This window comes from Bos grunniens, chromosome 5 (assembly GCF_055505025.1).
Source record: "Bos grunniens cultivar Pamir isolate PY7600 chromosome 5, Bosgru_T2T1.0, whole genome shotgun sequence".
Classification (NCBI taxonomy): domain Eukaryota; kingdom Metazoa; phylum Chordata; class Mammalia; order Artiodactyla; family Bovidae; genus Bos; species Bos grunniens.
The window spans coordinates 121,268,018-121,282,237 of NC_141169.1; the positions used below are offsets into that span (position 1 = coordinate 121,268,018).

Below are 14,220 nucleotides of genomic sequence, written 5' to 3' on the forward strand. Positions count from 1 at the left end.
GACCTGACCAATCGCGAGGGGCTGCGGGAGCCTGGACTCCGCCCGCCCGCCGCCGCAAGCACAAAGAGGCCGACACGCTGCTGGCTCCAGAGGTTTTAAGAAACATCTGCGGCGCAGCGCCCGCCCAGCGGGTCACCGTCAGCCTCGGTCATCATCGGGGCCAGGTAGTCCGAGTGCCGGATCCCGAAGGTCCAGCCGCGAGGCTTCCGGTGCTGCGGACCCAGGAGATGTCGCTGGCCTAGTGCTGTCTGCAGGCCTTGGGCTCCCGGCCCCCAAGCTCGCCCCTCTGACCCTCGATCCCGACCCGAGCCCCTTTACCCGCCTCCGACCCTTGACCCTGAAACTGCAGACGACCTGGTCCACGTTGTAGGCTGCAGGGCCGGGATTCAGGGTGTTGCCTTGGGGGAACGAAGTCCGCGGCAGCATCGAGAACTGGGGGGCCCGGGGCTTGTAGACCCCAGGGTTCACCGCGTGGTAGGCGCAGGGCCCGGGTGTCTGCGTGGGGTGGGGCAGGAGAGGCGCTGTGTCCAGCTTCCGGGCCCTCCGACCGCCAACCCCTCGCCGCCCCCTGCGGGCAGCGCCCCCCCCCCCCCCCCCCCACCTTGCTGAGGTCCTCGCAGAAGCTGCCCACCGCGCTGCGGCCATAGATGGAGTAATTCGGCGCCGAGACTTTGCCGACTACGCGCGGGCCCAGGAGCGAGGGCATAGTGTAGGTCCCGGGGCCTGCGGGGGCCAGCGAGGGTGGGTCTTTGCGGACTAGCCGGTGTCCCCGCCACTGCTCGTGCAGGGTGGGCCTTCTTGGGCTCACCTGGGGTTTGTGACTCCAGGCGGAGGCCCCAGTTTCGGGGAGCGATGGTGTGCCGAGGCGCGCTGGGGTACGCCGCGTTCCCGGCTCTCTCCGGGAAGTACCTGCCTGCGGGGCAGACCGGGGCGTGGGCCAGAACTGGGTTGGGGACCTAGTGGGGACCCGCGCCGGAGTCCAGGGATTAGGGGGAATCCGAGCCACGATTTGTCAAAGCCCGGTGAGGCTTGGAGCTGTTTTGAGGTCCAGAAGTCGGCAGGGATGGGGGGACTGAATTTGGAATGTTAGGCTGCTCAAGGGGGACGTGGCGGGGGGGGGGGGGGGGCGTTTCCCGAGGGGAGGCGGCTAGGCGTTCAGGAGGCCAGGGCCCCAGGTTCCTGACCCGGTCCGGGAGTGAGGAAGGGCGCCGCGTGCCTCGGGCGGCCGAAGATGGAGTACGCGGGGGCGCTGTCGAGGCCGCGCACGGTCATGCGAGCGGGCACCAGGTGGCCTGGCCCGGGGCCGCAGGATGTCTGCTGTGCCGGGAGGCGCGCGCCGAAGGTGAAGGCCGGGGCGCGGGGCCGCGACGGGTCGTGCATGATGTAGCCTGCCGGGTGCCCCAGCATCACCAGGCGCCGGCCGCTCCCCTGCCGGGCAGCCCCCGCCGGCCCCCCGCCCCCGGCCCGCCGCTGGTACCGGTGCTGGGTGGTAGCTTGTACTTGGGCCCCGGGCCTCTGTAGAGGGCTCCGATGGGGCCGCGGGGCCGGTGCGGCCGCCACGGGCCGACCCAGACGTCCGAGCCCATGGCGCGGTGGGAGCGCTTGCGGCCGGCAACACCTGCGGACAAAAGGTGGCGGCCCAGGCCTCTCCGCCCGGACTCCGGGGACGCACTCCCGGTTCCCTCCAGATGCGCCTGACTCCGGGGCGGGGCCCGCGCGTATCCCAGACACCAGAGAAACAAACGGCAGCTTTCCTGGCTCCAGAGTGGCGCGGGGCAAGGACAGCTTCGAGGCCATCTCCCGTCCCCCAGCCCCAAAATGAGTTTAGTAGGGGTGTATGTGCGCGCGCCAACTTTGGACGCAGCACTGCGGGAGTGGAATTCCCAGGGCTTCCGGAGAACTGAGATATTTTAGGAACATTGGGGGAGGATAACGGGGCGAGGGGGAGAGAGCGGGGACCTGCTACCCGAGGGGGCCCCGAAGTGGATGCACTGACCTGTTCCTGTGTCTCCTGGCTGGGAAGGCAAGGTGGGGTGTCTGGATCCCCACCGCTGCAGGGCCCAACTCCCAGACCCCATTGTGTCCGGGTCGCGCCTCCTGGCAACCGGACTGACCGCCCCACCTGGCCCCGCCCCCAGCCTCTCCTCCTTGGAGTCCATGGCAGCGGCAGGCGTCCTGCAGGCTGGGCCAAGGACCAGAACTCGGTCCACAACCGTTCCCCAGGCTTCAGTACTCCCATTCCGGAAATAAGTCTGCAGACAAAAAACAAGTGCGAGAGTAAAGAAATCAAGCTCAATTTAATTGCTGTGTGTAGAGAGAACTTCGCCTCTATTTAAACGCGTGGAATGCAAAAGCAGTCATGTACTGGGCCACAAAAAAGCCATACAATTAGTAGATATAAACTATTATATATAGGATGGATAAACACAAGGTCCTTTTAGATAGCCCACGGAGCCATGTTCAATATCCTGTGTTAAACCGTAATGGAAAAGAATGTAAAAAAAAAAAAAAGGAATATATGTGTGTAATTGAGTCACTTTGCTATAAAGCAGAGACGGGCACAGCTCTGTGAATCAACTATACTTCAGTTACCAAAAGAGCCCGTACAAGGTGAGTACATAGATAAAATGGGACACACAATTTGGTCACAATTCAAAACAATTCTAAGCAAACAGTATAAAATGTTTTTAAAAGTGGTTAAATATTTAGAAATTAACAAATTATCTTTGAAAGCTAGCAGCCAGGAGTGCCGAGGGAGCTGGAGGGCTGTGACCCTTGCTGGGGACCCTCGAGCGGGCCCAGGGGGATGAGAGTGACTCCAAGTCCAGCACATGTGTATTGAAGCACATTAAAGGATTCAATATGAAGCACAGAAGCAGATAATGCCAAAATGCAAGCAGTGGCTGATGCACATTCAGTGAGTGGGGCAGTCTGCCCTTCTCCCGCTGCCGAGATGGCGGAAATTAGTTGAAGGTGTTGGTCAATGAGGGAGGGTCCCGGAAAAATGAAAGGGAGCACCACCAAGCGCTGACCTGAAACAAGGATTTCAAGGAGTTTCAAATGCTGCTGTGATTATGCAGGTACCAGAGAGAAATGCTGTGGCAGGAAGATACTCCAGTCAAGACCAACAGATCATCACCTTATTCAGTCATCTCCCTTTAAGCCTCTGGCACTAAAAACACCGCCTCCGGTGCTTATGCTAAGTGAAAGACAGCTGTATTTTCTGAATTCAGAAAGACCTCCTCCAAACCCTCAGAAATCTGTGCAGTTGGTAAGCTAAAAAGAGATCGCTTTATGAGAGAAAATGTGATGTGTGTGTGATAAGTGACTTCAGTCGTGTCTGACTCTTTGTGAACCTATGGACTGTAGCCCATTAGGCTCCTCTGTCCATGGGATTCTCCAGGCAAGATGGAGTGGGTTGCCATGCCCTTCTCCAAGAGATCTTTCTGACCCAGGGATCGAACCCACATCTCTTAAACATCTCCAGCACTGGCAGGCAGGTTCTTTACCACTAGCACCACCTGGGAAGCCAAAGAAAGAAAATGCTGTTGGCCGAAATTGACAGCTGGTCAGAACCGATTCCATACCTGTGTTGCGTGGGTCTGCTGCCGCCACTTCTGATCCTCATCTTGACAAGGTCATGTGTGCATTTCAAATATAGATACAGTGGCTGGAGGAACTTTGGATGACATAACTTGTAGGTGCAGCTTCATTAAGATGACAGATAAACTAAATAGATCTACAACTTCTGGAAGCGGAGAGCAAAGGCTGCTCAAGGAGAGATGGCCACGTATCCAATCACCGTGGTATTCTGGCTGCTCACCAGCTGGCTCTGGTTTTGCTGCTCAATTCTCAAAAAGTATTGTCTCAAGAGCTGGAAATACAGAGAATTTGTAAACGTCTTTGTATTTGCACTGTGTGATGTTTTACAGCCCATACCTTGAAGGTGTGTTTCTCCCAGAAAGGAGGGGAGAACGACTTATATTTGCAGAAGCAAAGGCATATTCTGTGACTTGACTGTATTTACCTTTAGCCAGTTCTGCCATAACACCTACTTAAAACTCTCCCTTTGCATGTTTTGTAAATAGGATCTAGGGTTTTAAAAAAAATTTTAAGGAATTTTTTTGCCTCATCCGTTTGCACAAGTAATTCTATGAGTGGGAGAGAAAGTGTATAGAAAATGGATTTGCAGAAATGTCTGTCTGTAAAGAAAAAATAGTGCTTTGTTTTGTCCTGTTTCTCAAACACTAGGAAACAATTTAGTTAATAGACATTTTTGCATCCGCATTTCAACATTAATACTCCTGAAGTCATGGTCTGCTGGCAGATTTAATGAAATCAAGCCATCTTACGTTTCACGATCACCTTAAAGTAATTTCTGACATTTTGAGCAGCTTATGTAACATGGGCAAAATGTGCTTTTTAATTTTTATTTTAGTTTTGCAGATGGTTTTCTATAAAGTACATTTTTACTAAGTCCACGTGTGAATGATTAATGATTTAAAAAATTACCAAATAAAGTACAAATATAGTGTATTTAATAAACTGTCAACCTAAACAAAAATCCAGCAATCAGTCAGATAGAAAACCAAGAGTAGCTGTGAGGCTTTTGTTTTAAAAAGCTGCAGGGTTTCTGTTGCATGTTCTTGAGAAGCTGAGAAAGGCCAGTTTCTTGAGGCTGATGCAATGGGACTGCTGACGAAAACAGTTAAACTCTCAGATAAAAAAGATGAGAGGCCACAAGTGTAGCCTGAAGAGACACACTAAACTTTTCAATAATACTTCAATTTAAATTTTTAAAATAAATTATTTTGTTTCCTTCGGAGAGGTACTCCGAAGTGTAACTTCTGCATCATATGTTCTATTGTTAATTTCTTGAGGAAACTGTACTGTTTCCCATACTGGCAGCACCAATTTACATTCCACCAGTAGTGTGCGAGGGCTCCTTTTTCTCCACATTCTCGCCCACTCTTATCATTTCTTGTCTTTTTGATGAGTCATTCTGACAGGTGTGAGGTAATGTTGTGGATCTGATTTGCATTTCCCTGGTGATGTATGATGTTGAGTGTCTTTTCAGGTTCCTGTTGGCCATCTGTATATCATTTTGAAAAATATTTCTTCAGGTCTTTTGCGTATTTTTCCTAATTTTTTCTTTGCTTTTTTAAAAAATTGAAGTACAGTTGATTTACAATATTTATTAGCTTCAGGTATACAGCATAGTGATTCAATATTTTCCTGTCCATTAAAAATTTTTTTTGATATTGTACAAGCTGATTATATATTTTGGATCTGAATTCCTTATTCCTTCCCTATGGCTCAGGTGGTAAAGAATCTGCCTGCAATGCAGGAGACCTGGGTTCAATCCTTGGATTGGAAAGAAGCCTGGAGAAGGGAAAGGCTACCCCTCCAGTATTCTGGCCTGGAGAATTCCACGGACTGTATAGGCCAGGGGGGTCACAAAGAGTCGGACACGACTGCGCAACTTTTACCCACTTGGTTATGTTATTGGCAAATATTTTCTCCCAGGCAGTATGCTGTCTTTTTAATTTTTTAAAGACGTTGTATTGGGGTATAATTTATGATGCTGTGTTAGCTTCAGGTGTACAGCAGAGTGAACCTGTTGTACAAATACACGCAGCCGTTTTTTATCCATCCTCTGTGGGGAAGAGCCTTTTCCCACGTAGGCCACTGCAGAGTGCTGAGCAGAGTTCCCTGTGCCGTGCAGTGGGCTCTTACTCATCCCCTATTTTATATATATGGTGGCTCTAGTGGTAAAGAACCCAGGAGAGTGTAGGAGGCATGAGAGACTCAGGCACCATCCCTGGGTCGGGAAGACCTCTTGGAGGAGGGCATGGCAACCCACTCCAGTATTCTGGCCTGGAGAATCCCATGGACAGAGGAGCCTAGGGGGCTACAGTCCATGGGGTTGCAGAGTCAAACATGACTGAGTGACTCAGCACATGCGTGGCAATCCCAGTCTTCCAGTTTATTCCTCCCGCCTTACCCCCTACCCAGTAACCGAAAGCTTATTTTCTACGTATGTACAGTAACTTTTGGTTTTGTAGGTAAGTTCATAGGTAACCTTTTTAAAGATTCCACATATAATCAATATCATGTGATATTTTTCTTTCATATCAATCAATATCATAGATATTTTTCTATCACTCAGTGTGATAATCTCCAGGTCTTTCCATGTTGTCGCAAATGGCATTATTTTGTTCTTTTTTAATGGCTAAGTGATCCTCCGTTGCATTGCTGTCTGTGTGCCACGTCTCCTCTATCCCCTCCTCTGTTGATGGATGCTTGGGCTGCTTCCTGTCCTGGCTGCTGTGAGTGGTCCTGCAACGAGCCCGGGGGTGTGTGTGCCTTTTTGAATTCTGCGTTTCTCTGGATTTGTGCCTAGGAGTGGGATTGCTGGTCCATATGGTAGTTCTATTTTCAGTTTTTAAATGAACCTCTGTACTGTTCTGCACAGTGGCTGTATTAGTGTGCATTCCCACCAACAGTGTAAGATCCAGCGTTTATTGTCTGTAGATTTTTTTGGTGATGGCCAGCGTGAGGCGGTGCCTCATTGTAGTTTTGATTTGTATTTTTTTAATAATTAGTGGTACTGAGCATCTTTTTTGGAGAAGGCAATGGCAACCCACTCCAGTACTCTTGCCTGGGAAATCCCATGGATGGAAAAGCCTGGTGGGCTGCCGTCTCTGGGGTTGCACAGAGTCGGACACGACTGAAGCGACTTAGCAGTAGCCGCAGCAGAGCGTCTTTTCAAGTGCTTTATAACCATCTGTATGTCTTCTTTGGAGAAATGTCTATTTAGATCCTCTGCCCAGTTTTTGATTGTGGACTGTTTTTTTTTTATTTTTTTTATTTAGCTCCATGAATTATTTGTATATTTTGGAGATTAATCCATTGTTGGTTGCTTTATTTGAAAAATGTTCTCCCATTCTGAGGGTTTTCTTTTCTTTTTATTTATGGTTTCCTTTGTGTGCAAAAGTTTTATGTTTAATTAGGTCCCATTTGTTTTTATTTTCATTATTCTAGGAGGTGGATCAAAAAAGATCTTGATGCGATTTATGTCAGAAAGTGTTCTCCCTATGTTTTCGTCTAAAAATTTTATAATATCTGGCCTAACATTTAAGGTTTTAATCCATTTTGAGTTTATTTTTGTGTATGGTGTTAGAGTTCTGTTCTTTTTGTTTTACTGATGGTTTGTTTTTAAAGACACTGCCAAGCTCTCCCCGAGCACCGCCTGTTGCCATCTCACGTCCCACGTGGGACCTGGGCTTCTGGCCACACGAGGCAGCATGTGGGCTCTCAGCTCTGCGACCTGGGCCGGGCCCGCGCCGCCCGCGGCGGGAGCAGGGGGTCCTCACCGCTGCGCCGCCGGGGAAGCCCCGTTTTTGTTTTTTTTTTTTTTTAAGTCCCATGTTTTTAAAGTTGCTGTTAGGCTGCTGAGCTTCACCCATGTTCTCAATTAATTAATCCATTTTCACTGATTATTAGACAATGCCAGCCAGTGGCATTGGGCACAGCTGACTGTCACGAGTGAATCACAGGTGTGACTAGTAATGGACATGAACAGACATAATCTAGCCTTAGTTATTAATGGCTGTAATCTAGTCTTAAATAGCTCCTTAAAAATTGACAGCGTGGGTATAAAACTCTTACAGGAAAATACAGGCAGGACACTCTGACATAAATCACAGCAAGATCCTATCTATGATCCACGTCCCAAAGTAATGGAAATAAAAACAAAAATAACAAATGGAATCTAATTAGAAGTTTTTCACAATGAAGGAAACTCTAAGCAAGGTGAAAAGGCAGCCTTCAGAACGGGAGAAAATAATGGCCAACGGAGCAACTGACAAAGAATTAATCTCCAAAATATACAAGCAATTCATGCAGCTCAATACCAGAAAAATAAACAACCCAATCAAAAAATGGGCCAAAGAACTAAACAGACATTTCTCCCAAGAAGACATACAGATGGCTAACAAACACATGAAAAGATGCTCAACATTACTCATGATCAGAGAAATGCAGAGCAAAACCACAGTGAGGTACCATCTCACACCGGTCAGAGTGGCTGCCATCAAAAAGTCTACAAACAATAAATGTTGGAGAGGGTGTGGAGAAAAGGGAACCCTCTTACACTGTTGGTGGGAATGCAAACTAGTACAGCCACTATGGAGAACAGTGTGGAGATTCCTTAAAAAAACTGGAAATGTAACTGCCATATGACCCAGCAATTGCACTGCTGGGCATGCACACCGAGGAAACCAGAACTGAAAGAGACACGTGTACCCCAGTATTCATGGCAGCACTGTTTACAATAGCCAGGATGTGGAAGCAACCTAGATGTCCATCAGCAGATGAATAGATAAGGAAGTTGTGGTACATATACACAATGGGATATTACTCAGCTATAAAAAAGAACACATTTGAGTCAATTCTAATGAGGTGGATGAAACTGGAGCCGATTATACAGAGTGAAGTAAGTCAGAAAGAGAAACACCAATACAGTATACTAACGCATATATATGGAATTTAGAAAGACAGTAACGATGACCCTATATGCAAGACAGCAGAAGAGACACAGATGTAAAGAACAGACTTTTGGACTCTGTGGGAGAGGGAGAGGGTGGGGCAGCATGAGAGAATAGCATTGAAACATGTATATTACCGTATGTGAAACAGACGAGCAGTGCAAATTCGATGCATGAAGCAGGGCGCCCAAAGCTGGTGCTCGGGGACAACCCAGAGGGCTGGGGCTTCAGGATGGGGGACACATGTACACCTGTGGCTGATTCATGTCGATCGACGTATGGTAAAACCACCACAATATTGTAATTAGCTTCCAATTAAAATAAATTAATTTTAAAAAAAACCTAGGAATAAAACTATCATATGACCTAGCAATCCCACTACTGGGCATACACCCTCAGGAAACCATAATTGAAAAAGACACGTGTACCCCAGTGTTCATTGCAGGACTACTTACAGAGTGAAGTAAGTGAGAAAGAGATAAACAGATATCGTACAGTAATGCGCATATGTGAAATAGAAAGATGGGACTGATGATCCTATCTGCAGGGCGGCAAAGGCAATGCAGACATGAGGAACGGACTGACGGTCACAGTGGGGAAGGGAGAGGGTGGGATGACTTGAGAGCAGTGTTGAAACATACACTGCCATGTGTGAAATGGACAGCCAGTGGGAATCTGCAGTCTGACGCATGGAACCCGGCGCGCCTCGGGTGGACGAGCAAGGAGGTGGGCCGGTGCTTTAAGAGGGAGGACGTGTATGTAGCCCTATGGCTGATTCATGTTGGTTTATGGCAGAAACTGTGATATTGTAAAGTAATTGTCCCCCAATCAAAAGTAAACTGAATTTTTTTTAAAGTAAAAAAACAGTTTATACATTGAGGTTACGTTTGAGCACTATTTCTGAGGTCCCTCTCTAAACCTGTGGTTTTGGAGGATGCCATGCAAAACACACACCTCCGGAGGGCGCTCTGGACCTGCTCTGTTCTCCCAACCCTGCCAACCACCATCGCTCAGTTTCTCTAATTGTTCAGGATTTGTTTATCATCAGTGAAATCTTTTGTAATATTTGGCAAGGAGGAAATTTAGCTTCTCTTCAATTGTCTTTGTTCTTATTTGTCACAGATTTTAAAACAAATGCTTCTGGTATGACTTCTAGAGGGGCTTCCCTGGCAGCTCAGATGGGTAAGACTCTGCCTGCGATGTGGGAGGCCCAGGCTCCATCCCTGAAGCTCCAGTACTCTGGTCACCTGATGCGAAGAGCTGACTCATTTGAAAAGACCCTGATGCTGGGAAAGACTGAAATCTGGAGGAGAAGGGGACGACAGAGGGTGAGATGGTTGGATGGCATCACCAACTCAATGGACAAGAGTTTGAGTAAACTCTGGGAGTTGGTGATGGACAGGGAGGCCTGACGTGCTGCGGTCCACAGGGTCACAGAGTCGGACACGACTGAGCAAGTGAGCAACAACAATGGGTTCTGCCTTCAACATTCTAATCAGTGTCATGGGAAGCACCCTCCTCTTCTCCCGCTTTGAACTCAGTGCTTCCGAATAAAAAATGATTTTGTTTTTTTCTCAAGTATTTCTTCTTAGTTACTTGTTTATTTATGAAACATTTGTTGTTGATGTTAACAGTTAGCCTATTGATTCTTAAAGGGAATCCTCAGTTGATCATGGATCTAGACGTGGCTTTCCTCTTCAGGAGGCTTACCAGAGGACAGACCTGCCTGAGCTGCGCCCTTCTGTCGAGGGGCAGCAGGCCTCGGCCAAGGCTGGTGTCCTACTGCCAGGACCGGCGTGGGCAGCCTTGGCTCTCGGTAGGCACACTCGTGAGGGCTGTTCCTGGGCCTGGACAGTCTTTGGTTCATTTGTTGTTTCTTGGAGAAACTAGACACGCCTAGTCCCTCTTGAGGAACCTACAAATATATAATATGATGAGTGCTCCCGGTCACCCTCGCTGGTGGGACCTTACACGGTGTCTTCAGAACATCGACAGCTGGCCTGTGCTGCAGAATAATGACAGTTTGGGGACAGTGTGTTAATATTTATTATTTTAACCATTTGTAAGAGGGGCAGCAGAAGATGAGATGGATGGCGTCACCAACTCAATGGACATGAGTTTGAGCAAACTCTGGGAGATAATGAAGGACAGGGAGGACTGCGTGCCGCAGTCCGTGGGGTCGCCAACAGCCAGACACGACTGAGCAGCTGCACAGCCACCATCTCAGGGGGATAATTCAGTGGCGTTAAGTACATTCGTGACCCATCGCCACAGTCTGTACACAGACTCATCATCGCCAAGATAAACTCTGTTCCTGTTGAACAACAACTCCCCTCCCCTCTCCTAGCCCTTAGTAACGCTAATCACCTTTCTGTCTCTATGATTCTGCTACTCTGGGGACCTCATTTAAGTGAAATCACGCTATATTTGTCTTTTGTGTCTGGCTTATTTCACTGAGCACAGTGTTGGCAAGGTTTATTCATGTGGTAGCCTGTGTCAGGATTTCCTTCCTTTGATGACTGAGCTAGTGTATGTACAAGATCACAATATTTTTAATCCATCTATTGATGGACACGTGGACTGTTGTTTCCTTTTGGCTGTTTTGAATAATGCTGCTGTGAAACTATACGTACATATACTTGTCTAAGTACCTGTTTTTAATTCTTTTACGTATGTACCCAAAGTTGCTGGATCACATGGTAATTTCACGTTTAGCTTTTTGAAGACCTGACAAATGGCTTCCACAGTGGTTGAACAGTGTTACCTCCCTGCCAGCAATATATGAGAATTCTAGTTTTTGCACACCCTCACCAACTCAGGCATTTTCTTTTCTTTTTTCATTAAAAGCACAATATATTTCAATAATGTGTACTGTGTTCCAGATAGATAACCACAACTTACTTTCCAAAACCAGTATATCATTTAACAGGGAGGAACCTACATTTTAGCTTTGCATTAATATAGTATTTATAGTAAGCTTCACAAGCTTTTGAACTTTTGTTAGTTGTTTACTTGCTGCTTTTATAGTTCTCCGTTCGTTCTTTAATTTTTTACTTATTTTACTTCTTTTTTACTTATTTCGTTGGTTGTGCTGGGTCTCTGTGACTGCGCCCAGGCTTCCTCTAGCTGCGGTGGCCGGCTTCTCACTCAGAGGCTTCTCTTTTGTGGAGCGCGGGCTCCAGGGACGGGCTCGGGCGCTGGGGTTCACCGGCCCTGGGGAGTGCGGGCTGCAGCGGGGGTGCTGCGGGGGCTCAGTTGCTCCACGGATGTGGGATCTGCGAGGACCAGGGTTGAACCTGTGCTGCCTGCATTGGCAGGCAGAGTCTTACCCACTGAAGCACCGGGGAGGTCCCTTTCTCCTTCTCTTGTCCTGCTCTGTTACGGTCTGACAAGTTTCCTTAGTGTTGCGTTTGGATTCCTTTTTCATTACCTTTTGTACATCAGCTATAGGCTTTTGCCTTCTGGTTACCTTGAGGAAACAATCACTTTTTATTTGTTCACACCATGTGGCATTCCGGATCCCTGATTAGGGAGTAAACCGTGCTCCCTGCAGTGGAAGCCTGGAAGCCTTAATGTCCGGACCACCAGGGACGTCCTTCTATCTTTTACATTTATAGCTGTTCTAATACATGTGAATTGCCGATAGTGGTAAAGAACCTGCCTGCCAACGCAGGAGATGTACAAGACTCAGATTCGATCCCTGGGTGGGGAAGAGCCCCTGGAGGAGGACATGGCAACCCACTCCAATAATCTTGCCTGGAGAATCCCATGGACAGGGGAGCCTGGTGGGTTACAGTCCATAGGGTCACAAAGACTTGGACAGGACTGAAGCAATTTACCAGCAGTGGATGTGAAGTGACACTTCACTGTATGTGTGTGTGTGTGTTTTAATTGAAGTCAGTTAGTTCAGTTCAGTCGCTCAGTCATGTCTGACTCATTTTGACCCCATGGACCACAGCACACCAGGCCTCCCTGTCCATCACCATCTCCCAGAGCCTGCTCAAACTCATGTTCTTCAAGTCAGTGATGCCATCCAACCACCTCATCCTCTGTCGTCCCCTTCTCCTCCAGACTTCAGTCTTTCCCAGAATCAGGGTCGTTTCTAATGAGTCAGTCTTCACATTAGGTGGCCAAAGTATTGGAGCTTCAACATCAGCATCAGTCCTTCTAATGAATATTGAGGACTGATTTCCTTTAGGATGGACTGTTTGGATCGCCTTGCAGTCCAAGGGACTCCCAAGAGTCTTCTCCAACACCACAGTTCAAAAGCATCAATTCTTTGATGCTCAGCTTTCTTTATGGTCCAACTCTCACATCCATACATGACCACTGGAAAAACCATAGCCTTGACTAGATGGACCTTTTCAGCAAAGTAATGTGCTGTCTAGGTTTGTCATAGGTATTCTTCCAAGGAGCAAGTGTCTTTTAATTTCATGGCTGCAATCACCATCTGCAGTGATTTTGGAGCCCAAGAAAATAAAGTGTGTCACTGTTTCCATTGTTTCCTCATCTATTTGCCATGAAGTGATGGGACTGAGTGGAATGATCTTCATTTTTTGAATGTTGAATTTAAGCCAACTTTTTCACTCTCCTCTTTCACTTTCATCAAGAGGCTCTTCAGTTCCTCTTCACTTTCTGTCATAAGGGTGGTGTCATCTGCACATCTGAGGTTATTGATATTTCTCCTGGCAATCTTGATTTCAGCTTGTGCTTCATTTAGCCCAGCATTTCGCATGAGGTACTCAGCATAGAAGTTAAATAAGCAGGGTGACAATATATAGCCTTGTTGTACTCCTTTCCCAATTTGGAACCAGCCCATTGTTCCATATCCAGGTCTAACTGTTGCTTCTTGAACTGCATACAGATTTCTCAGGAGGCAGGTGAGGGGGTCTGGCATTCTCATCTCTTGAAGAATGTTCCACAGTTTGTTGTGATCCACACAGTCAAAGGCTTTGGTGTAGTCAAGAAAGAAGAAGTAGATGTTTTTCTGGAACTCTCTTGCTTTTTCTATGATCCTATGGATGTTGGCAATTTGATCTCTGGTTCCTCTGTTTTTTCTAAATCCAGCTTGAACATCTGGAAGTTCTCGGTTCACATACTGTTGAAGCCTAGCTTGGAGAATTTTGAGCATTACTTTGCTGGTATGTGAGATGAGTGCAATTGTGTGGTAGTTTGAACATTCTTTGGCATTGCCTTTTCCTTTGGGATTGGAATGACAACTGACGTTTTCCAGTCCTGTGGCCACTGCTGAGTTTTTTTTTTTTTCCCCCACTGCCGAGTTTTCCAAATTTGCTGCCGTATTGAGTGTAGCACTTTTACAGCATCATCTTTCAGGGTTTGAAATAGCTCAGTTGGAATAACCTCCATTAGCTTTGTTCGTAGTAATGCTTCCTAAGGCCCACTTGACTTCTCACTCAGGATGTCTAGGCTCTAGGTGAGTGATCACACCATCGTGATTATCTGGGTCATGAAGATCTTTTTTTGTACAGTTCTTCTGTGTATTTTTGCCACCTCTTCTTAATATCTTCTGCTCCTGTTAGGTCCATACCATTTCTGTCCTTTATTTTTGCCCATCTTTGCATGAAATGTTCCCTTGGTATCTCTAATTTTCTTGAAGAGATCTCTAGTCTTTCCCATTCTATTATTTTCCTCTATTTCTGTGCATTGATCT

General features: G+C 47.4%; 1 protein-coding gene and 1 long non-coding RNA gene across 15 annotated transcripts; one reads left to right on the forward strand and one right to left on the reverse strand.

Annotated features, from left to right (window-relative positions):
- Nucleotides 1-81: 81 nt before the first annotated feature.
- CIMAP1B (ciliary microtubule associated protein 1B) lies at nucleotides 82-2,824 on the reverse strand. Of its 14 annotated transcripts, none has more exons than XM_086403517.1 (7): nucleotides 1,997-2,025; nucleotides 1,478-1,618; nucleotides 1,217-1,388; nucleotides 809-913; nucleotides 602-723; nucleotides 355-495; nucleotides 82-212 (listed from the first exon to the last, which is right to left on the reverse strand). In XM_086403517.1, the coding sequence occupies exons 2-7, from the start codon at nucleotides 1,584-1,586 to the stop codon at nucleotides 139-141; spliced, it is 723 nt and encodes a 240-aa protein (XP_086259643.1). In that variant the 5' UTR covers nucleotides 1,587-1,618; nucleotides 1,997-2,025; the 3' UTR covers nucleotides 82-138. The 14 variants fall into 14 exon arrangements, with proteins under 14 accessions (XP_086259643.1, XP_086259642.1, XP_086259641.1 ...); XM_086403516.1 differs by having other exon boundaries at nucleotides 319-495; XM_086403515.1 differs by having other exon boundaries at nucleotides 1,185-1,388.
- LOC147373321 (uncharacterized) lies at nucleotides 498-10,130 on the forward strand. Its single transcript, XR_015164720.1, has 2 exons — nucleotides 498-709; nucleotides 9,672-10,130. It is a non-coding gene; the product is annotated as an uncharacterized LOC147373321 (long non-coding RNA).
- The last annotated feature ends 4,090 nt before the right edge of the window (nucleotides 10,131-14,220 follow it).